At 37.0% G+C, this 22,425-nt stretch overlaps 1 protein-coding gene across 14 annotated transcripts in view; it reads right to left on the bottom strand.

Annotated features, from left to right (window-relative positions):
- Window positions 1-22,425, bottom strand: part of VPS13B (vacuolar protein sorting 13 homolog B) — a 904,863-nt gene that overhangs the window by 753,560 nt on the left and 128,878 nt on the right. For all 14 annotated transcript variants that reach the window (XR_004059219.1, XR_004059220.1, XR_004059221.1 and 11 more), the window contains exons 13-15: window positions 17,918-18,109; window positions 10,836-11,005; window positions 2,117-2,311 (exon numbers count right to left, since the gene is read on the bottom strand). Coding sequence is in view for 11 of the 14 variants with exons in the window: in XM_010385612.2 (XP_010383914.1) it covers window positions 2,117-2,311; window positions 10,836-11,005; window positions 17,918-18,109 (557 nt within the window). In the remaining 3 variants the exon portion in view is untranslated. The remainder of the gene's footprint in view (window positions 1-2,116; window positions 2,312-10,835; window positions 11,006-17,917; window positions 18,110-22,425) is intronic.

Raw genomic sequence — 22,425 nt, 5'->3', positions numbered from 1 at the left:
AAAATTACTCTTGATCCACAGGCTATAGAATGAATATCATGTTAACAGGCATAAAAACAACGTGCATCTCCCTGTACATCTTCATCAAAGGTGTAGAGTGACCAGGAGCATTGTCCGTGAGTACTAATATTTTGAGAGGAGTCTTTTCTGGGCAGTAGGTCTCCACAGACTTAAAATATTTAGTAAACCATGTCGTAAACAGATGTACTGTCATTAGGCTTTATTGTTTCATTTATAGAGCATGAGCAGTGAAGATTTAGCATAATTCTTAAGGCACTTTGGATTTTCAGAATGGTAGATGAGCATTATCTTCACCTTAAAAAGTCACCAGGAACATTAGCCCCTAACGAGAGAGTCAGCGTCTCACCCTGTCGCCCAGGCTGAAGTAAAATGACCTGATCTTGGCTCACTGCAACCTCTGCCTCCCAGGTTTAGGCAATTCTCCTGCCTCAGACTCCTGAGTAGCTGAGATTACAGGCACACACCATCACGCCCGGCTAATATTTTTGTATCTTTAGTAGAGATGGGGTTTCACCATGTTGGCCAGGCTGGTCTCGATCTCCTGACCTCATGATCCACCCGCCTCAGCCTCCAAAAGAGCTGGGATTACAGGCATGAGCCACCGTGCCCGGCCGCCTTTTGAAGTTTTGAAGCAAGGCATTGACTTCTCTCTAGCTATGTAAGTCCTAGACGTCATCTTCGTCCAAGAGAAGGCTATTTCGTCTACATTGAAAATCTGTTTAGTGTAGCCACCTTCATCAATTAACTGAGCTAGATATGGATAACCTGCTCTAGTTTCTAGGTCAGCACTTGCTGTTTCACCTTGCACTTTTATGTTATGGAGATGGCTTCTCTTACACTTCATGAACCAACCTCTGCTAGCTTCAAATTTTTCTTCTGCAGCTTTCTCAAGTCTCTCAGCACTTACAGAATTGAAGAGAGTTAGGGCCTTGCTTTTTATTTAAGGGAATGTTGTAACTGGTTTGATCTGCTATCTGGACCACTCAAACTTTATATCAACAATAAGGCTATTTCACTTTCTTGTCATTCCTGTGTTCACTGGAGTAGCACTTTTAATTTCCTGGAGACTTTTCCTTTCAATTCACAAGTTGGCTGTTTTGCAAAAGAGGCTTAGCTTTCAGGCCTCATCTTGGCTTTTGACACGCCTTCTTCACGAAGCTTAATTATTTCTAGTTTTTGATTTAAAGTAGAGTTATGGGACTCTTGAACATTTACAGGTCATTGTAGGGCTATTAATTGGCCTAACTTCAATATTGTTGTGTCTCAAGGATTAGGATAAGGGAAGGAGAAGGGGGAACTGGTCAGTGGAGGACCCAGAACACACACAACATTTACTAACTAAGTTCACCATCTTAGATGGGTGCACTTCTTGGTACTCGAAAAACAATTACAATAGTAACATCAAAGAACAGTGATGACAGATCACAATGCTAAAATAATAATGAAAACTTGTGAAATATTGGGAGAATTACCAAAATATGACACAGAGACACGAAGTGAGCACATTATTGAAAAAATGGCACCAAAGCTTTGCTTAATGCAAGACTGCCACAAACTTTCAATTTGCTAAAACACACACACACACACAATATTACTATGAAGTACAATAAAGTAATGCATGATAAAATGGCATATGTCTGTATATAAAACAAATTGTCCTTGCATCAATAAATTAACATGAATTAAATAAAGGTGACAAAAAAAGTTTTAAGCCCTCTTTATGCCTCATTATGCCTCACATAAATGCTCCCTTCAAAAAAGCATGAGTCTTCAAAGCATCCATATTAAACTAAGTGCTCTTTCACATTGCTTATAAAAATTACCATCAGTGATAAGTAAAATCATTCAAAAGTCATAATTAACCATTCATTTATAAATATCAAGCTCCTAATCTCACAAAATTGAGAAATCTTTAAAATAAGTATATTTTATTACTTATTTTAATTTATTGGAATAAATAAATCTTATTTCTTATTTAAATCTTACCTTTTAGAGTACTATTTCTCTGAAATTACAACATCAAGAAGAAAGAAACTTATGTGATGATCCCACAGCCAAACCCATGCTGACAAACAAGAAAATTCACTTTTCATACCTTAAGATAGCAGTGTACATAACAATAATGAAGCAGGTTATCAGAAGGCTGAGTAAGGCTGCTGACCACATGCACCAACTGTTCAGCATACATCGGCACTGAATGTTCCACATTAATTTTATCCACCAATATTCGAATGGATGGCAAAGGCCGAAGAGATTGGAAGTTTGTAGTATTCATGAAGTTACTTGAGTTCTAGAAAATAAAAGTGTTCGCTTTATATTTTAAAAGTGGAGCAGTGACTGAGTTGCAATTCCCTCCATACAAGCTTCAGATCTGCACATTTGCAGTGATATCCAATCAATCTAGAAATGATGCCTTTCTACAGAACTCTCTTGCCATAACCAAATAACAAATGTCTTTCTATATATATTAAATATGTCCCAGACTTCAAAGAATGCATATTTTTTGCAAAATTATCATTGCCCTTTCAGTTCAAGTTTTTTTTCTTTTTCAGTCAACTGGAATAGTATCACTACATGCCTCAGTATGATGAAGATATTGTATTAAGCTTAATTATTCCAAAATGTATCTAGATATCCAAGAGTTAGCATATTTTATTTTAATCTCTTTTATTCACATTTAGCTGACTAAGGAACTAAATGGACTACACCACACAATGTCAAAAACATTCACCATAAGCAATGTTTGCAGGAAAGAAAAATTCCTGATCTGTACCATATCTACTAACAATACACATGTTAAGGGCTCATAAAGTCCAAAGAATCTTGAGGATGGCACAGTATTCTCAGTTTTACAGAATCTTTCAGAGCTTTCAAATAAATACAGGTAAGTTTCAAGATGTCCAGCATATGTACGCTGAGTGGCAAATGACCCCTGTCCTAGAACTCACTCACTCACTCCCTTAAAATGCTCTACCTGTGGTTCTCAATGAGGAACGCCATGACTTTCCATCCAGAAGAATAAGACAAAATGCAAGAAGAGCAGTTTCATTGCTTTATCTGTTTTTCATTGTCACAATAACATTGGCCTTTAGCAGGTATTGGCCAAAGATGGTAAATGCTACATAATAATTCCCCAATCCAAAAAACCAAAAGTGCCATTACTGAGAAACACTGTGCTTAAAACTAAGTTGAAAATACAATCCTGATTTTTTACTTATTACCAATAATTTTAAAACCACCATTTATTTAGGAATTACGTTGCTTTTTTAAGTGACTTTCTTTGGGATTACTAAAAATAACACAGAATAAAGCACACAAATCTGAAGGTTAGAGCTGAATGAATTTTTACATCTGTAACCCACCACCCATCTGAAGCACCCTACAAGGCTGTGCCATGTCCCTTTCAAGGCAATACTAAATCCTCAACAGACGTAGCTAATCACTTCAATCACCATAGATTAGTTTTCTCTCTTCTTGAACTTTATATAAATGAAATCACACAGTATATAATTTTTCACTCAAGATTACACCTGTGAGAATTATCTGTGTTGTTCTTCCTTTCAGTTCACACTTTTATCATTATGAAGTGGCTCTCTTTATTTCTAGTAATACTTCTTACCTTAAAATCAACTTTATCTCTTAGTAAAACAGCCATGCTTTCTTTTGGTTAGCGTTTAAATTGTATATTTTTTCCATCCTTTTCCTTCAAACCTGTATCCTTACATTTTCCAGTTTCACAATTTAATTTGGTGCTTTTTTAATGGATTGAAGTCTCTCTGGAAATCTTCCACCTTTTTGTCTTTTTCCTTAAGCAATTAACCATAAAGTCCATGTCTAACAACTCTAATACCTTAATAATCTCTAAGTCTATTTATATTACTGATTTTTTATTACATTTAATTCAATTGGTTCTATTTTTAGTATACCTCATAATTTTGTATCAAGCAGATGACATCATGGATAAAAAATTATAACGGCTTTGATAATGCTATCTTCCCCTAAAGTAAGTTAACTATTCTTTGGCAAGCAAACAGAATACAAGTATATCATCATGGTCCTATTTAGGACTGGAATTAGGCTTTCTTAGACTAATCTATTTCAATCTGTATTTATTCCTACGGTGTGGCCCTTATAAGGTCTCAAAGGAAGGCCCAGGTGCTAACGTGGCAGTGCCTGAACTCTAATTGCAGATACACAGCACCCTGCAAATAGTCAAATTTATACTTTGCTTTCTGCTGGGTTTCCTGAAGTCTTGCATTACACACGGGCAGCTTAGGAACTAGCCAACAATCTAAAGGAAATTTTATACAAATTTGTGGGCTGCCTTCTGAGTAAGGCCTCTTTGTTAGCATTTTTCCCTTTGACAGGCATACTGGAAGACCAGACATGGCTAACAAAAGAATCTCTAAGCTTGAAGGTATCTCAGTAGAAATTGCCAAAACTGAAAAGCAAACCCAAAAAACCCCAGAATATTTAAGAACTGTGGGACAACTACAAAAGTTGTACCATACACGTAATAAGAATTCCACAAGAGAAGAAAAGAGAGAAAGAAACGAAGAAACATCTGAAACAATAATGACTGAGAGTTTCCTCAAATTAATGTCAGACACCAAACCAGAAACCCAGGAAACTCAGAGAACACCAAGCAGGATAAATGCAAAAAAAAAAAAAACCCCCCACACACACATCATTTTCAAATCATAGAAATCAAAGATAAAGTCCCCCAAAAAAATCCACAAAAAAAAATACAACTTACTTATAGAGGAGCAATGATATGAATTACACCTGACCGCCACTCAAAAATGATGTAAGCAAGAAGAGAGTAAAATAAAGTATTTTAAGAGGAAAAAACCTACAAACCTAGAATTCCATACTCCATGAAATCATCCTTCAAAAGGAGAAAAAAAGACTTTCTCAGATTAAAAAAAAAAAAATTCAGAGAATTTGTTTCCAGTATATCTGCCTTACTAGAAGTGTTAAAAAAAATTCTTCAGAAAGAAGAAAAATGATAAAGGTCAGAATTTCACATCTACATTAAAAAAAACAGCATCAGAAAATACATAAGGTTAAAAAAGCCTTTTAATTTTTATTATTCTTAATTGATCTAATAAATTTGGTCAAAATAATAAGAGTAATAATATGTATTTAATTATGTATGATTGTGTGTTAGCTTATGAATGCTTACATAAAAGTAAAATGAATTATAGCAATGATACAAGAAACAGGATGGCAGAATTAGTGTTTCTTTCACTATAAGAAACTCTGACTACCTGTAAAGTGGTATGGTGTTATTTGAAAGTGGACTTGAATTAGCTGTAAAAATATAATGCAAATTCTAGGACAAACACTAAAAAGAAGTTTAGCAGGTAGGTTAATAGAGGAGAGAAAATCAAATAATATGAAATGCTCAATTAAAACCACAAAAGGCAAAAAAAGAGTGGAAGATAAAATCAGGAACAAATAACAAGGGCAAAATCTAGAAAACAGCAAGAAGTATGGTTGATATTAGTCCAATTATATCAATAATAACTTCTTATCAATGGTCTAAATGCATCAATTAAAAGATAGATTGTCAAGGCAGCTAAAGATACGAGACCCAACTATATATTGTCTACCAAAAAAACCTACTTTTTAAAAAAATTTTCATATGCACTTATCTGAGACAGGGTCTCACTCTGTCACCCAGGCTGGAGTGCAGTGGTGCGATCATGACTCACTGCAGCCTCAACCTCCAGGGCTCAGGTGATCCTCTCAACTCAGCCTCCAAAGTAGCTGGAACTACAGACATACACCAGCATGCCTAGCTAATTTTTGTATTTTTTTGTAGAGACAGGGTTTCACCCAAGTTGGTCTCAAACTTCTGGGCTCAAGCGATCAGTCCACTTCTGCCTCCCAAAGCGCTGGGATTACAAGCGTGAGCCACCACACCCAGTCAAAACCCACTTTAAATATGAAGACATGTGTAGATTAAAAGAAAATAGAGAAACACATACCATACTAAAACTAATCAAAAGGGAGTGGAATGGCTATATTAATTTCAGACAGAACAAAAATCAGACCAGGGAAAGCAATCAGAGATAAAGAAGGGATTAAGTAATGACAAAGGTGTCAATTCTGTAAAAAGACATCAGTCCCTAACATGGATGTTCCTAAAGACACAGTGTCAAAATACATAAAGCAAAGAGTGATAAAATTTCAGGGAAAAACCCCGACAAACCCACTATTTTAGTTGGAGACTCCAACATCCCTCTATCGGATATAATCAGTTCCAACAGACAGAAAATCAGTAAGGACATAATTGAACTTATAATCAACCAGATATAATACACATCAGTGGACTGCTTCATACAGCAACAACAGAGTACACATTCTTCTAAAGCTTACATAGAATAGTCACCAACACAGACACATTCTAAGCCATAAAACACACCTAAACAAATTTAAAAGAAATCATACAATGCCTGCTATCAGACCATAATGGAATTAAACTAAAAATCAGTAACATAACTAAAAAATGTCAAAATATTTGGAGATTTAAAAACATACTTCTAAAGAACACAAGTCAAAGAAAAAATCTCAAGAGAAATAAAAAATACTTTGAATTAAATGAAAACAAAAATCCAACTTATCAAAATTTGTAGCGTGTAGTGAAAGCAATGCTTAGAGGGAAGTTTATAGTATTGAGTTCATATATTACAAAAAAGGAAAATCTAAAATCAATCACCTAAGCTTACACTTTAGGAAATTAAATAAATCCAAAATAAGAAGAAAAGAATTAAAATCAAAACAGAAATCAATGAAATTGAAAACAGAAAATCAACAGAGAAACAAAACCAAAAGCTAGCTCAATAAAAATCAGTATAAGCCTCTCTAGCCGGCTAAGAAAAAGAGTAAGAGGATACAAATCCTAATGTCAGAAATGAAAGAGGAACATTGTTACAAATCCCAAAGACACTAAAATGATAATTTTTAAAATACTAAAGACAGGCCAGGTGCGGTAGCTCACGCCTATAATTGCAGCACTTTGGGACGCCAAGGTGAGATCACCTGAGGTTGAGAGTTCAAGACCAGCCTGACCGACACAGGGAAACCCCGTCTCTACTAAAAATACAAAATTAGCCACATATAGTGGCGCACGCCTGTAATCCCAACTACTCAGGAGGCTGAGGAAGGAGAATCACTTGAACCCAGGAGGCAGAGGTTGCTGTGAGCCGAGATCGTGCCATTGCACTCCAGCCTGGGCAACAAAAGTGAAATTCCGTCTCAAAAAAAAAAAAGAAAGAAATACTATAAACTCTATGCCTACAAATTTGATAACCTAGATGAGATGGACCAATTCTTAAAAGATACAAGCTGATGACCTTGGGTATAGTGATGACCTTTAGATATAACACCAAAGGCACAATCTATAAAACAAAGAATTGATAAGCAGGACTTCACTAAAAATTCAAAATTTCTGCTCTGCAAAATACAAGAAAATTAAAAGACAAGCCACAGATTGGGGGAAAATATTTGCAAAAGACCTATCTGATAAAGGACTGTTACCCAAAATATACAAGAATCCTTAAAATTCAATATTAAGAAAACAAACAACTCTTTAAAAATGGGCAATAGATCTGAAGAGATACCTCACCAAAGAAGATATACAGATGGCAAATAAGCATATGAAATGATGTTCCACACCATATGTCATCAAGGAAATAAAACTAAAAACAATGAGATACCATTACACGTCTTAGAATGACAAAGAACCGAAGCACTAACAACATCAAATGTTGGTAGGGCTGTGGAGAAACAGGAACTCTTATTCACTCCTGGCAGGAATGTAAAATCACACTGCCACTTTGGAAGACAATTTGGCAGCTTCTTACAAAACTAAACATACTTTTAGCATACAGTCCATCAATCACACTCCTTGGTATTTACCCAAAGGAGTTGAAAACATGCCCACACCAAAACTTGCACATGGATGTATATGCCTGTTTTACTCACAACTCTCAAAACTTGAAAGCAACCAAGATGTCCTTCAGTAGGTGAATGGATAAGCAAATTGTGGTACATCCATAATGGAGTATTAGTAAGTGCAAAGAAGAAATCAGCTATCAAGTCATGAAAAGCCAAAGAAGAACCTTAAATCCATATTACTAAGTAAAAGAAGCCAATGTGAAAAGGCTACATACTATATGATTCCAACTATATGACAGTCTAGAAAAGGCAAAACTGTGAGGAAAGTAAAAAGATCAGTGGTTGCCAGTGGTTAGGGAGAAGGGATGAATAAGCAGAGCACAAAGGATTTTTTGGTAATTGAAACTACTCTATGTGATATTGCCATAGTAGATAATTGTACATTAGTCAACACTCATAGAACATAAAACACCAAGAGTGAACCCTAATGTAAACTGTGGACTCTGGGTGATAATGATGTGTCAATATAGGTTCATCAATTATAACAAATATACTATTCTGTTGAGGGATGTTGACAATGGGGGAAGCTATGTATGTAGGGGGGTGAGTTTATGAAAAATCTCTGTACCACTTTCACTCTGCTTTATCAATCTAAAACTACTCTAAAAAATAGTATCTATTTAAAAAAAATCAGATGATAGCAAAAACAGAAATGATAAAATGCAGACATATTGTAATTGTCTCCAGTGAAATTTTCTCTACATGATCTCTATATTAATCATAATATACACTGCCATACTTAATTATGAGTGGCCAATAGGGAGCAAAAATAAAGTTAATGCATATAGTTAATTCCCTCACATAACTTCTTCTTTAAAGTTAGGACACTTTTTATTTCTATGATCATCACTATCAGCAGACACCAACCTTTTTGGCATCAGGGATTAGTTTCATGGAAGACAATTTTTCCACAGACAGGAGAAGTGGTATGGTTTCGGAATGAAATTGTTCCACCTCAGGTCATTAGGTATTAGATTCTCATAAGGAGTGCCAACCTAGATCCCTTGCACGCACAGTTCACAATAGAATTTGTGCTCCTATGCTCCTATGAGAATCGAATGCCGTCACAGCTCAGGTGGTAATGCTCACTCACCCGCCACTCACCTCCTTCTCTGAAACTCGGTTCCTAACAGGCAACTAACCAGTATTGGTCCACATCTCAGGAGTTGGGGACCCCGATCATTATACGGACATCAAAAGAAATATATCCCAAAAAAGACAGATAAGCCGGGTGTGGTGGCTCATGCCTATAATCCCAGCACTTTGGAAGGCTGAGGTGGGTGGATCGCCTGAGGTCAGGAGTTCAAGACCTGCCTGACCAATATGGTGAAACCCTAGTCCATGCGCCCATAGTCCAAGCTACTCAGGAGCCGGAGACAGGAGAGTTGCATGAATCCAGGAGGCGTAGGTTGCAGTAAGCCGAGATTTCACCACTGCACTCCAGCCTAGGCAACAGAGCAAGACTCCGTCTCAAAAAGCAAACAAACAAACAAACAAATAAGGCCTTGTATGTATAAGTTAAATTCAGAAAGCAATACATTGTATATGGACCATAAACAAATATTAAGCATTCTCAACAATTACAGCAGACATCGCTCAGTTCCTAATACATGCAAAATAGTTTACATACATTATTTCAATGAATATTTAAAATAATCCTAGGAGCTAAGTACTGTGGTGGGACTAGTCTGTACCAGCATCCTGATAATGTTATACAAATCTATGCCATGAAAGCAACACTCAACCACAGCAGATCTTAGTAGAATATCCTGTGATACCCTAAAAACAGAGGATAATATGTGGTCTTGTGAGGAGCTGCTAAAAGAGCATTTCTCATTCACCTTCCCATCTTGAGAGAGGCTGCCATGAAACAGTGTCTCATCAGCATTCCTCATTCAGCTGAGTTATGGGCTTTCGACATATGCGCTAAGCTACACCACTGCTTAGCTGCAGTATGAAACTGAATTGTTGCCAACAGGGTGCCCCACGATATACCAATAGAAGTCATTTGGCCCTTTGGTTACAGGTTGTCCTATGGAACAAGGGACAGGGGAGCTGGCACCATTACTGACTTTGCTTCTGCTGTCTATGTAAGGTAATAAACTGTCTGAATCTAGGCAGGCTGACAGTTTTACTGGCTAAAACTAAAATAGTCAGTCTGCTTGAAAAAATATAATTGTTCTCTTTCTGAGAAAAGGAAAACAAGGCTTAGAGATATAAAGTAATTGTCTGTGGCATTATAGCTGGTATACGGTCTGACTTCTACACCCACATTCTTCAACATTTCTTTATACACCCTCAAGCTTAAGTTTATTTTATTAAAAATATAAATTTAAAATTACATTTTAAAAATCAACATAGTTAACTTTTAGTTCATAGTTATATTGCTTTTACTTCATTATGGATAACTATATAAGCAGATACTTTTATCTTTTTCTTTTTTTTTTTTTGAGACAGGGTCGCACTGTGACACCCAGGCTGAAGTGTAGTGACGTGATCATAGTTTGCTGCAGCCTCAAACTTCTGGGTTCAAGCAGTCCTCCCATCTCAGCCTCCTGGAGAGCTGGGAATACAGGCATGTGCCACCATGCCTAACTTTTTATTTTATTTTATTTTATTTAATTTTATTTTAGAGACAAGGTATTGATTGCTATGTGGCCTAGGCTGGTCTCAAACTCTTGGCCTCAAGTATGTATCCTGCCCCAGCCTCCTGAATTTCCAGGATTACAGGCTCAAGCCACTGTGCCCAGCTGCAGATATTCTTTCAGTAAATGACAAAAAAAAAAAAACAAACAAACAAAAAAATCCATACATGAGGGGAAAAAAATATAGCAAATCACAAAATATACCTTTTCTCCCATAATGACAGGTAGCAAATGGTCCAGCAAGTTGAATTCAGCCATGGAAATTGTGCAGGTACATTTGAGGAGAGTAACACTTGTATGTCGAGTAGGAATATATTCCTCCAGAAAAGCCACCTCTTCAGGATTCAGTATTGTTTCATTTTCATCCTTAATATCTAAAATTAGAATGATAAAAACTTAATAAAAAATATTTTTAAATAATTAATATTCTTAAACAACTAAAAAATTAATTAGTTCTCCAAACTATAAGGTCAAATCCTGTTTTTCTTTTCAACAATGAAGCAGGTATAAAACAACAAGTTACCTTTAACAAATATAAGTTACACTATTCTCAAATGTAAATGTATGTCTTCGTTATTTAAAACTTTATCAGTTTTTTATTTTAATATATCTTTAAGAAATTCCCATTTTCTTTCTTTAAAAGAATAACAGCTTTTGGTCATTAAAATATCACTGAGATAATGAAAAGGCAAGACACAGACTGAGATAAAATATTTGCCACAGACGGATAGGGAGGGGGAAGATCCAGCTCCATGAGGGACTTGTATCTACAGCATATTAAAAACAAAAATAAAAAACCTTCTAAAAATTGTTAAGAAATAGACAATCTCACACCTGTAATCCCAGCATTTTGGGAGGCTGAGGCAGGTGGATCATCTGAGGTCAGGAGTTCGAAACTAGCCTGGCCAACGTGGTGAAACCCCATCCCTACCAAAAATACAAAACTTAGCCAGGGATGGTGGCAGACACCTGTAATCCCAGCTATTCAGGAAGCTGAGGCAGGAGAATTGCTTGAACCCAGGAAGAGGAGGTTGCAGTGAGCTGAGATCACACCATTTGCACTCCAGCCTGGGCAACAGGAGAAAAACTGTCTCAAGAAAAAAAAAAAAAAAAAATTGACGATCTTTATTCTGAGATTGTGTTTTTCTATAATTTCACATTAAAATATTATTTATCTTATAAAAATAGACAATAAATGAGCAAAAAAGACTTGAATAAGCAAAAGATGATTTATCCAGTGGCCAAAAATGATACCTAAAGCTGGTGCTCAATAAGCCTAGGGTATTTGGGGTATAAATAAGTATAATAAGTAGGGGAAGGCATCCTACTAGTGTAGATCGCACTATTGCACTCCAGCCTGGGCGACAGAGCAAGACTCCGTCTCAAAAAAAAAAAAAAGAAGTATGTGCCTGCATTGAGGCACTCGACATCATTAGACATCAGGTAATTGTAAGTAAAGTCACAGTGTGATAGCACTACATACCCACTAGAATGGCTAAAATGAAAAAGACTCGAGAATACTAAGCACAGAGCAAGCATACAGAGCAAAGGTCAGCAAACTTCTTTAAAGTGAGCCACCATGCCCAGCCAGTGGTTTACTCCTGAGGTCAGAATAGTAACCAGAAGAGGACACAATGGAGACTTCTGAAGTGTTGGTAAGTTTCTGTCTCTTAAACAGTTAGTTACATAGATGTGGCTAAGTTTGCAAAATTCAGCTGGACACAGTGGCTTACGCCTGTAATCCCAGTACTTTGGGAGGCCAAGGTGGACCTTGGATAGATCATCTGAGGTCAGAAGTTCAAGACAAGTCTGGCCAACATGGCGATTCCCCATCTCTACTAAAATAATAAATAAATAAATAAAAATAAAAATAAAAAAATTAGCCAGGCAAGCACACCTGTAATCCCAGCTCCTCAGGAGGCTGAGGCAGGAGAATCATTTGAACTCAGGAGGCAGAGATTGCATGAGTCAATACTGTGCCACTGCACTTCAGCCTGGGCAACAGAGAAATCCCTCACAGACTGTGTAGGATAAAATGTTAGAATATTATCCAAACGTAGAAAGGAGTATGAAAATTTGCTAAGGTGGCATAGGAGAGACACGTCATATTGTAAGTTATACAAGAAGGAGAAAAAAACTGTTCGAACAATTCTTAAGTTTATTCAAAGAAATAAAACGGCTTAATTTTGAATATTCCTTTTAATATTTTTTCATTTCTCTATACATTTATAACCAACAGTAAGAGAATGTTTAATGTTTTGACAAGAATTTCTAAAGACTGTGCAACAACTTAATTCTTCACACTGATAAGGATCACTTTTGCATGGTCTTTTTATAGTCCCAAGCCATCACGGCAAGTGAGGACTGCACGTATATTAAAATAAAGTCAGTTAGAAGGTTCTTTATATACATTACATTTTTGAGATGACAGACTGCTTCAAAACTTCAAATACAGATTACACACACCTACACACACACACACACACACACACACACAGCAAATGTCTACTGTGGCAGAGATTGCTAATTGCCCAGGAGTATTCATTTTCTCCTTCTTTCATTTAGCAATAAAACCCTCTGGATTCAAGTCAGATATATGGATTCCTCTTAGAGATTACCTTGCAGTTAGGTGCAGGGTCATGTCACTATTTTAGTCAATGGGATGAGAGTGCCATGTCCTTAAAATGAGACTACAGACTAGGCGCGATGGTTCACGTCTGTAATCCCTGCACTTTGGGAGGCCGAGGTGGGTGGATCACTTGAGGTCAGGAGTTCGAAACCAGCCTGACCAACATGGTGAAACCCCATCTGTACTAAAAATACAAAAATTAGCTGGGCATGGTGGCAGCTGCCTGTAATCCCAGCTACTCAGGAGGCTGAGGCAGGAGAATGTCTTGAACCTGGGAGACAGAGGTTGCAGTGAGCCGAGATCGTGCCACTGCACTCCAGCCCGGGCAACAGAGCAAGACTACTTCTTAAATAAATAAATAAATAAAACTGCATACCCTCGTTTATGCTCTTGTTCCCCCTTCCTCCTGATTAAAATTACACACTCTAATGGTGACCCAATATTGACCATGTATATACGGCATATCTCTGGGGTTGGCAGAACAATAAAACAGAAAGAATCTGGGTCTAAGACAACCCCATAAAACAGTCTCCCTGGAATAATGACCAACTTGGACTTTTACATGAGAAAAATAAATAATGCCAATAGATCTATATTAAAAGAGTCAAGGGCCAGCACAGTGGTTCATGCCTATAATCCCAGGGCTTCGGGAGGCCAAGGCAGGATTATTTGAGCCCAGGAGTTCAAGATAAGCCTGGGTAACATAGTAAGACTTCATCTCTACAAAAAAAAAAGATTAGCTGGGCATGGAGGTGCACACCTATGGTCCCAGCAACTCAGGAGGCTGAAGCAGGAGACTCACTGGATTTTAGGATATCAAGGCTACAGTGAGCCATGATCATACCACTGTATTCCAGCCTCGTTGACAAAGCAAGACCCCATCTCAAAATAAAAACAAAACGAAACAGCCAACCCAACATTCCATTAGAGATATATGTAAATGAAAGTTATAATGAGGTTATTTCTAACCTAAGCAAATGTTCCTTCAAAACCAAAATGAGTAACTTCTCCCTCCAATATAAAGGTTTACCATAGAGTTACAGTAATTAAGTCAGCATGGTACTGACAGTGGGAAAGATCATAGGTCTACTAACTGAAAACAAACTAGAGGACGCAGAAACAGACCCACACAAATATGCTCAATTGATTTTTGACAAAGGTACAAAACCAGTTCAGTACAGAAAGGATGGTGCTGGTGCAACTGAAAATTCAAAGACACATAAATAAACCCCTATCTAAACCTCACTCCTTAAGTAAAAAATTAATTCAAAGTGATGACATACTTCAGCATAAAATGAAAAACATTAAAACTTTTAGCTTAACCCAATTTTTTAAATGAGCAAAAGCCATATGCAGTTCACTGAAGAAATAAAAATGGCAAATAAGCACATAAAAAGATGTTCAACATCATTAGCCAATAAGGAAACACAACTTTAAAACCACAGTGAGATGGCAGATTGCTAATTAAAACTACACATCTATCCGAATGGCTAAAATAAAAAACAGTGACAAAACAAAATGCTGGGAAGGTGTAAAGAAGCTGGATCACACAGTCATCATTGGATGGGGATGTAAAATGGTATGGCCACTCCTGAAAACAGCTTGGTAGTTTCTTGAAAAAAAATAATAATAAACATGCAACTACCCTATGACCCAGCAATTGCACACCTAGGCATTTATCCTGAAGAAATGTTCACACAAAAACCAGTACACAACTGTTCAGAGCAGCATTATTTGTAATAGCCCAAAACTAGAGTAATCCCAAATATTCTTCCATAAGTGAGGGAATTAACAAACTGTAGTATATGTATACAAGGGAATACTACTCAGCTGGAAAAGAAACAAACTACTGATACATGCAACAACTTGAATGAGTCTCCAGAGAATTATGCTCAGCAAAATAAGTCAACCTCAAAAGCTTACATACTGTATGATTTCACTTATTTAACATTTTTGAAATGACAAAATTTTAGAAATGGAAGGCAAAAGTTTCCAGGGGTTATCCCTAGCCCCTGGAAAAGAGGGAGGAGAAAGGAACATGGTAGGGAAGTGGGTGTGGTTGTAAGAGAGTAACATGCCAGATCCTTGTGGTATTGTTCATTTTCTTGACCATGGTAGTGAACACACAAACCTACAAAGGTGATGAAATTGTATACAACTTAATACACATGCACACAAATCAGTGCAAGTAAAACTAGCAAAATCTAAAATTTTTTAAATGAAAACATATGCCAACCATACTATTTACTATTAAAATAATAAGTTAATATTAAAATAATAAGTTAAACTTACCAATGACTTCCCATCACATTTAGAATAAAATACAGACTACATGGTCCCTAAAACTTGACAGGGTGATTGATGTCTACCTCTATGACTTACAAACATTTATTGTGCTTCAGCTATTCTAGCCTGTTGGTATCCCTGTATACTGCCAAAACTGTTCCTACCTCAAGGCTCTTGCACTTGTCTACATAAAATGTTCTTTTCACAAATACATGCATGATTCACTCCCTTACATCATTCACAAGTTAGCTCACATATAAACTCTCCAGAGAAAACTTTCCTAAAGTCCCTACTAAAACAGCTCTCCCCTCCTTCTGTTTCAAGCACTCTTCTTCAAACTTTTATTTTTCTTCTCTAGTATTTATCAATGACTGAAATGATATCTTTACTTGTTTACTATTTGTCTACCCCGTGAGGATATAAGCTCCATGAGACCAAAGGCTTTGTATGTCTTGTTTGCTATACTATCCTAGCACATAAAGAATATCTGGCACAGGGTAGGCATTCAAGTAAGGTACAATAAATGAATGCATGAATGTGTCAAGCACTTACTGTACACTGTGTTAGGTGCTTTCACATGCACTATCTCATTTAGTGCTCAGAACAATCATTGGAAGTAGATACTATCAGTGTATCATTTAAGATAACAGTAAAGTTGCTGGGACAAAAGTAAAGTAATAGAAATTTTAACAAAAACAGAAGCTTTTTTTTTTTTTTTTTTTTTGAGACAAGTCTTGTGTTGGCCAGGCTGGAGCACAGTGGCAGCCTCAACCTTTCAGGCTCAAGCAATCCTCCCTCCTCAGCCCAGGGACCACAGGCTCATGCCACCAAACCCAGCTAATTTTTTTTTTTTTTTAATCTTTTGTAGAGACAGGGTCTTGCCATGCTGCCCAAGTTGGTCTCAAACTCCTGGGCTCGAGCAATCCTCCCGCCTTGGCCTCCCTAACTATTGGGATTACAGATAGGAGTGACCATGCTCAGCCCTTATTTCTTTTGTGAAACAATCTGAGTCTAAAGGATCCAGGGCTGACCTGGTGCCATCACAGTACTGAGGACCTAAGTGCTTTTTATCTTGCTACTCTATCATCCTCAGTATGCAGCTTTCATTTCAGAATCTAAAATGGCAGGTCCAGCCCATATCATTGTATTCACTTTCCAGCCAGAAGAAGGAAGAGAAGAAAAGAAGGCAGGCATGCTCTTTTGCTTTTAAAGTCATGGCCCAAAACATCACATAAAGTTCTGCTCCCATCCCAGTAGACAGAACCTAGTCATATGACTATCCCTTAAATGTATAGTCTTTATTTCTGTTACAGAAATTTCTATTACTGTGAAAAAAACTGGATATTGAGGAGACAATTAGCCATCTCTGTCACAATAACTAAACTTATTATAGAGACAGAGAAATGAAACATCAAAGATGTTAATTAAATTTCTTAAGGATGCTAAGAAGTGAGGGTCAAATTTTAACCCATAGTCTGATTCCACAGGGTGAGTTCTTCATTATCTTATAATTCCTCATTACACTATTATGCTCTACTCTAGAGTTGCTTTACTGCTTTAAAAAGGAAATTGCATTTTATGAAACGATGACAACCATGGCTATCTACCATGTAGAAAAAATTAGTTGTACAGCAATTTTTTAAAAACCAGTAGTGCCTAAGTTTTCTTGAATGTTAAATTTGTGTGTTTAGAGCCCAACTTTATATCTGGCTCCTTAGAATCTATTAATATGAAAAAAAAATAGTTGTATTTACAAGTATCCACTAGAAAAAGTTGACAAAAGGTATAGCATGGCCGGGCGCGGTGGCTCAAGTCTGTAATCCCAGCACTTTGGGAGGCCGAGACGGAGCGGATCACGAGGTCAGGAGATCGAGACCATCCTGGCTAACATGGTGAAACCCCGTCTCTACTAAAAAATACAAAAAAAAAAAAAAAAAACCTAGCCGGGCGAGGTGGCGGGCGCCTGTAGTCCCAGCTACTCGGGAGGCTGAGGCAGGAGAATGGCGTAAACCCGGGAGGCGGAGCTTGCAGTGAGCTGAGATCCGGCCACTGCACTCCAGCCTGGGTGACAGAGCGAGACTCCGTCTCAAAAAAAAATGAAATAAAATAAAAAAATAAAAAATAAAAAAGGTATAGCAATAAAATACTGACAAATACTGGCAAATAAAGTATTTGTGCAATAACTTTAAAATCTTGACCTCTCCAGCTTCTACACACAAGTTTATTCTTTAAATAAACAGCTACATATATCAAAGTCCTTGCAAACAGGCAAATTACACTAAAAAGGTAAAGTTAGCAAGACAACACAAATTGCATTATATAATTATTCAAAACAAATGGCAATAGATTCAGAATTAATCCAGAAACAAACCTGATTTTAGCCTGCTATATGGTTCATATTCGTGTTCCAAGGCACACACAATCATTTTCAAAATCCTATGCACCGCACTGCTATCCAAACGAAAATTAAGAGGACCTATAACAAGGCTTTTGGTGGACTTCTCCTGAACTGTTCCCAAATCTTCACTTTTCCCTGAAGAAAAGTCCTGTTGATTTGTGGAACCTAAAAGAAGTCAAATTTTATATTTTAAGCATCAATTGGATATAACAAGTATATATTTTAAGATCACTCTTATCTCATTTTTATAGCTTGTAGCCTAACGCCTTAAAACAAATTCCCAATCAGTTGCATACAGACAGCCTGGCCGACGTGTATTTCTTTATGCATATAATAAATTACTGATAAAAAGCAATTCATTAAATTAAAAGTTATTCCTGTTATTTAATATTATAACAAGCAATATAAAATCAAACTGTCATTCTTAGAAAATTATTCTGCAAAACCTAATTGGCTTATATCTAGTAATTCTATACACAACGTAAATTGACTGAGAGGGAATACTTTGGAGGAAACTCCATTTTACTAATTTACCTTACAAAGTCTATTGAAAATTGGGTTATTTAAGTAACATGATCACAGGGTGCCTTAAGAGTTTTATAATGACCATGGAAATGAATAGTAGGTATTACATGCTTTGAACTTTTCCTAGAATAGATCCATTATGGCAATGTTCCATGGTACAGAATCCTACTTCCTAGATTCCTCATCTCCTCATACACTGTTTTCTAAATAAGATATTGGCCCCACCTATAGGCATGTGTCATTATCTAACCTGTACAACCTCTTATATGAGAGTTTTTTTGTACACATGAATCCATTATGTGATAAAAATGATTTTTAATTTATAATGCATTTTGTTTATTCAGACAACAACAAGAAACATTTTTCCAGGATTTAATTACCTTTAGAAACTAGAAAGGCCTACTTATACACAAAATGTTTATATCTATACCTTCTCATACTTTTATACAAAAATACATTTCCACTATTTCATGCAAAAGAGTACAGTTCAATCTTTAGTCTTCATCATATGAACAAAAATTAATTAGATTTTTTTTTTTTTTTTTTTTTTTTGAGACAGAGTCTCAGTCACCCAGGCTCTAGTGCAGTGTGGCATGATCTCAGCTCACTGCAAGCTCCACCTCCCGGGTTCACGCCATTCTCCTGCCTCAGCCTCCCTAGTAGCTGGGACTACGGGCGTCTGCCACCACGCCCAGCCAATTTTTTTTTTTTTTTCCTGTATTTTTAGTAGAGACAGGGTTTCACCATGTTAGCCAGGATGGTCTCGATCTCCTGACCTCGTGATCCACCCGCCTCGGCCTCCCAAAGTGTTGGGATTACAGGCATGAGCCACCGTGCCCAGCCAAAATTTAATTAGATTTATTACTCACATATTTTTAACCAGATGACTCAGTACAAAGATTATTTTAAAGTTTGACTACGTAATACAAGTAAAAATCTGTAAGCCCATAGATTTAAATGTCACATCAAATAAAACATAAAATGTTAATCTTCTACATATTTTAAAACATGTATGATCAATACTGACTCACATTAGGAATTAGGTATAAATAACTTACAATTCACATCAAAACCATTACTTTTCATAGCTGAAACCATTACATTTCTAGAGTTACGTGTAAGACAGAATGAGGTAACTTGAAGGTAGAAGAACTTCGGTTACAAATCAAAATATTCAAAAAGAAAGAAAAATGCCCTGCTATGGGTCATTTAGGGATAACAGGCTTCCTAAACAATGTCACTATATTAAAAGACTCTTCTTTTAGACAACAAATTGTGTCTAAAATAATAGAGGGCAATGCCCCCCATAATGAAAACTGAACATAATGCAGTTTAAATGTAGACACTAATGGCTTGTCTGAAACGTAAAAACAAAACTGGCTTTTAGCCATATATTTTCAGCTATTTATTTGTGCCCACCTTTCATGCATCTGGCCACTCCAGCTCCCTGAATGTTTGGCTGCTCTTATTTTTTTTTTTTTTTTAATTTTTATTATACGTTAAGTTCTAGGGTACATGTGCATAACGTGCAGGTTTGTTACATATGTATACTTGTGCCATGTTGGTGTGCTACACCCATCAACTCGTCAGCACCCATCAACTCGTCATTTACATCAGGTATAACTCCCATTGCAATCCCTCTTCCCTCCCCCCTCCCCGTGATAGGCCCCGGTGTGTGATGTTCCCCTTCCCGAGTCCAAGTGATCTCATTTTCAGTTCCCACCTATGAGTGAGAACATGCGGTGTTTGGTTTTCTGTTCTTGTGATAGTTTGCTGAGAATGATGGTTTCCAGCTGCATCCATGTCCCTACAAAGGACACAAATTCATCCTTTTTATGGCTGCATAGTATTCCATGGTGTATATGTGCCACATTTTCTTAATCCAGTCTGTCACTGATGGACATTTGGGTTGATTCCAAGTCTTTGCTATTGTGAATAGTGCCGCAGTAAACATACGTGTGCATGTGTCTTTATAGCAGCATGATTTATAATCCTTTGGGTATATACCCAGTAATGGGATGGCTGGGTCATATGGTACTTCTAGTTCTAGATCCTTGAGGAATCGCCATACTGTTTCCCATAATGGTTGAACTAGTTTACAATCCCACCAACAGTGTAAAAGTGTTCCTACTGTGTAAAAGTGTTTCTCCACATCCTCTCCAGCACCTGTCGTTGCCTGACTTTTGAATGATTGCCATTCTAACTGGTGTGAGATGGTATCTCATTGTGGTTTTGATTTGCATTTCTCTGATGGCCAGTGATGATGAGCATTTTTTCATGTGTCTGTTGGCTATATGAATGTCTTCTTTTGAGAAATGTCTGTTCATATCCTTTGCCCACTTTTTGATGGGGTTATTTTTTTCTTGTAAATTTGTTTGAGTTCTTTGTAGGTTCTGGATATTAGCCCTTTGTCAGATGAGTAGATTGCAAAAATGTTCTCCCACTCTGTAGGTTGCCTGTTCACTCTGATGGTAGTTTCTTTTGCAGAAGCTCTTTAGTTTAATTAGATCCCATTTGTCAATGTTGGCTTGTTTTGCCATTGCTTTTGGTGTTTCAGACATGAAGTCCTTGCCCATGCCTATGTCCTGAATGGTATTACCTAGGTTTTCTTCTAGGGTTTTTATGGTATTAGGTCTAACATTTAAGTCTCTAATCCGTCTTGAATTAATTTTCGTATAAGGAGTAAGGAAAGGATCCAGTTTCAGCTTTCTACTTATGGCTAGCCAATTTTCCCAGCACCATTTATTAAATAGGGAATCCTTTCCCCATTTCTTGTTTCTCTCAGGTTTATCAAAGATCAGATGGCTGTAGATGTCTGTAGATATGTGGTATTATTTCTGAGGACTCTGTTCTGTTCTATTGGTCTATATCTCTGTTTTGGTACCAGTACCATGCTGTTTTGGTTACTGTAGCCTTATAGTATAGTTTGAAGTCAGGTAGCGTGATGCCTCCAGCTTTGTTCTTTTGACTTAGGATTGTCTTGGAGATGCGGGCTCTTTTTTGGTTCCATATGAACTTTAAAGCAGTTTTTTCCAATTCTGTGAAGATACTCATTGGTAGCTTGATGGGGATGGCATTGACTCTACAAATTACCTTGGGCGGTATGGCCATTTTCACGATATTGATTCTTCCCATCCATGAGCATGGTATGTTCTTCCATTTGTTTGTGTCCTCTTTGATTTCACTGAGCAGTGGTTTGTAGTTCTCCTTGAAGAGGTCCTTTACATCCCTTGTAAGTTGGATTCCTAGGTATTTTATTCTCTTTGAAGCAATTGTGAATGGAAGTTCATTCATGATTTGGCTCTCTGTTTGTCTGTTACTGGTGTATAAGAATGCTTGTGATTTTTGCACATTAATTTTGTATCCTGAGACTTTGCTGAAGTTTCTTATCAGCTCAAGGAGATTTTGGGCTGAGACGATGGGGTTTTCTAAATATGCAATCATGTCATCTGGAAACAGGGACAATTTGACTTCTTCTTTTCCTAACTGAATACCCTTCATTTCTTTTTCTTGCCTGATTGCCCTAGCCAGAACTTCCAACACTATGTTGAATAGGAGTGGTGAGAGAGGGCATCCCTGTCTTGTGCCGCTTTTCAAAGGGAATTTTTCCAGTTTTTGCCCATTCAGTATGATATTGGCTGTGGGTTTGTCATAAATAGCTCTTATTATTTTGAGATACGTTCCATCAATACCGAATTTATTGAGCGTTTTTAGCATGAAGGGCTGTTGAATTTTGTCAAAGGCCTTTTCTGCATCTATGGAGATAAACCCAGAACCTCAGTTGAAAATGCAGAAATCACCTGTTTTCTGTGTCGCTCGCGCTGGGAGCCGGAGACTGGAGCTGTTCCTATTCGGCCATCTTGCTCCGCCCCTGTCGCAAGTGATGTTTTAAAAACTAAATTGAAATATTTGTTCTTAATGTAATTGTGTAAATATTTGTTATTGTTGCAGTGACT

Source organism: Rhinopithecus roxellana, chromosome 9 (genome assembly GCF_007565055.1).
Source record: "Rhinopithecus roxellana isolate Shanxi Qingling chromosome 9, ASM756505v1, whole genome shotgun sequence".
Classification (NCBI taxonomy): Eukaryota; Metazoa; Chordata; class Mammalia; order Primates; family Cercopithecidae; genus Rhinopithecus; species Rhinopithecus roxellana.
This window is presented reverse-complemented; position numbering and strand designations above follow the sequence as displayed.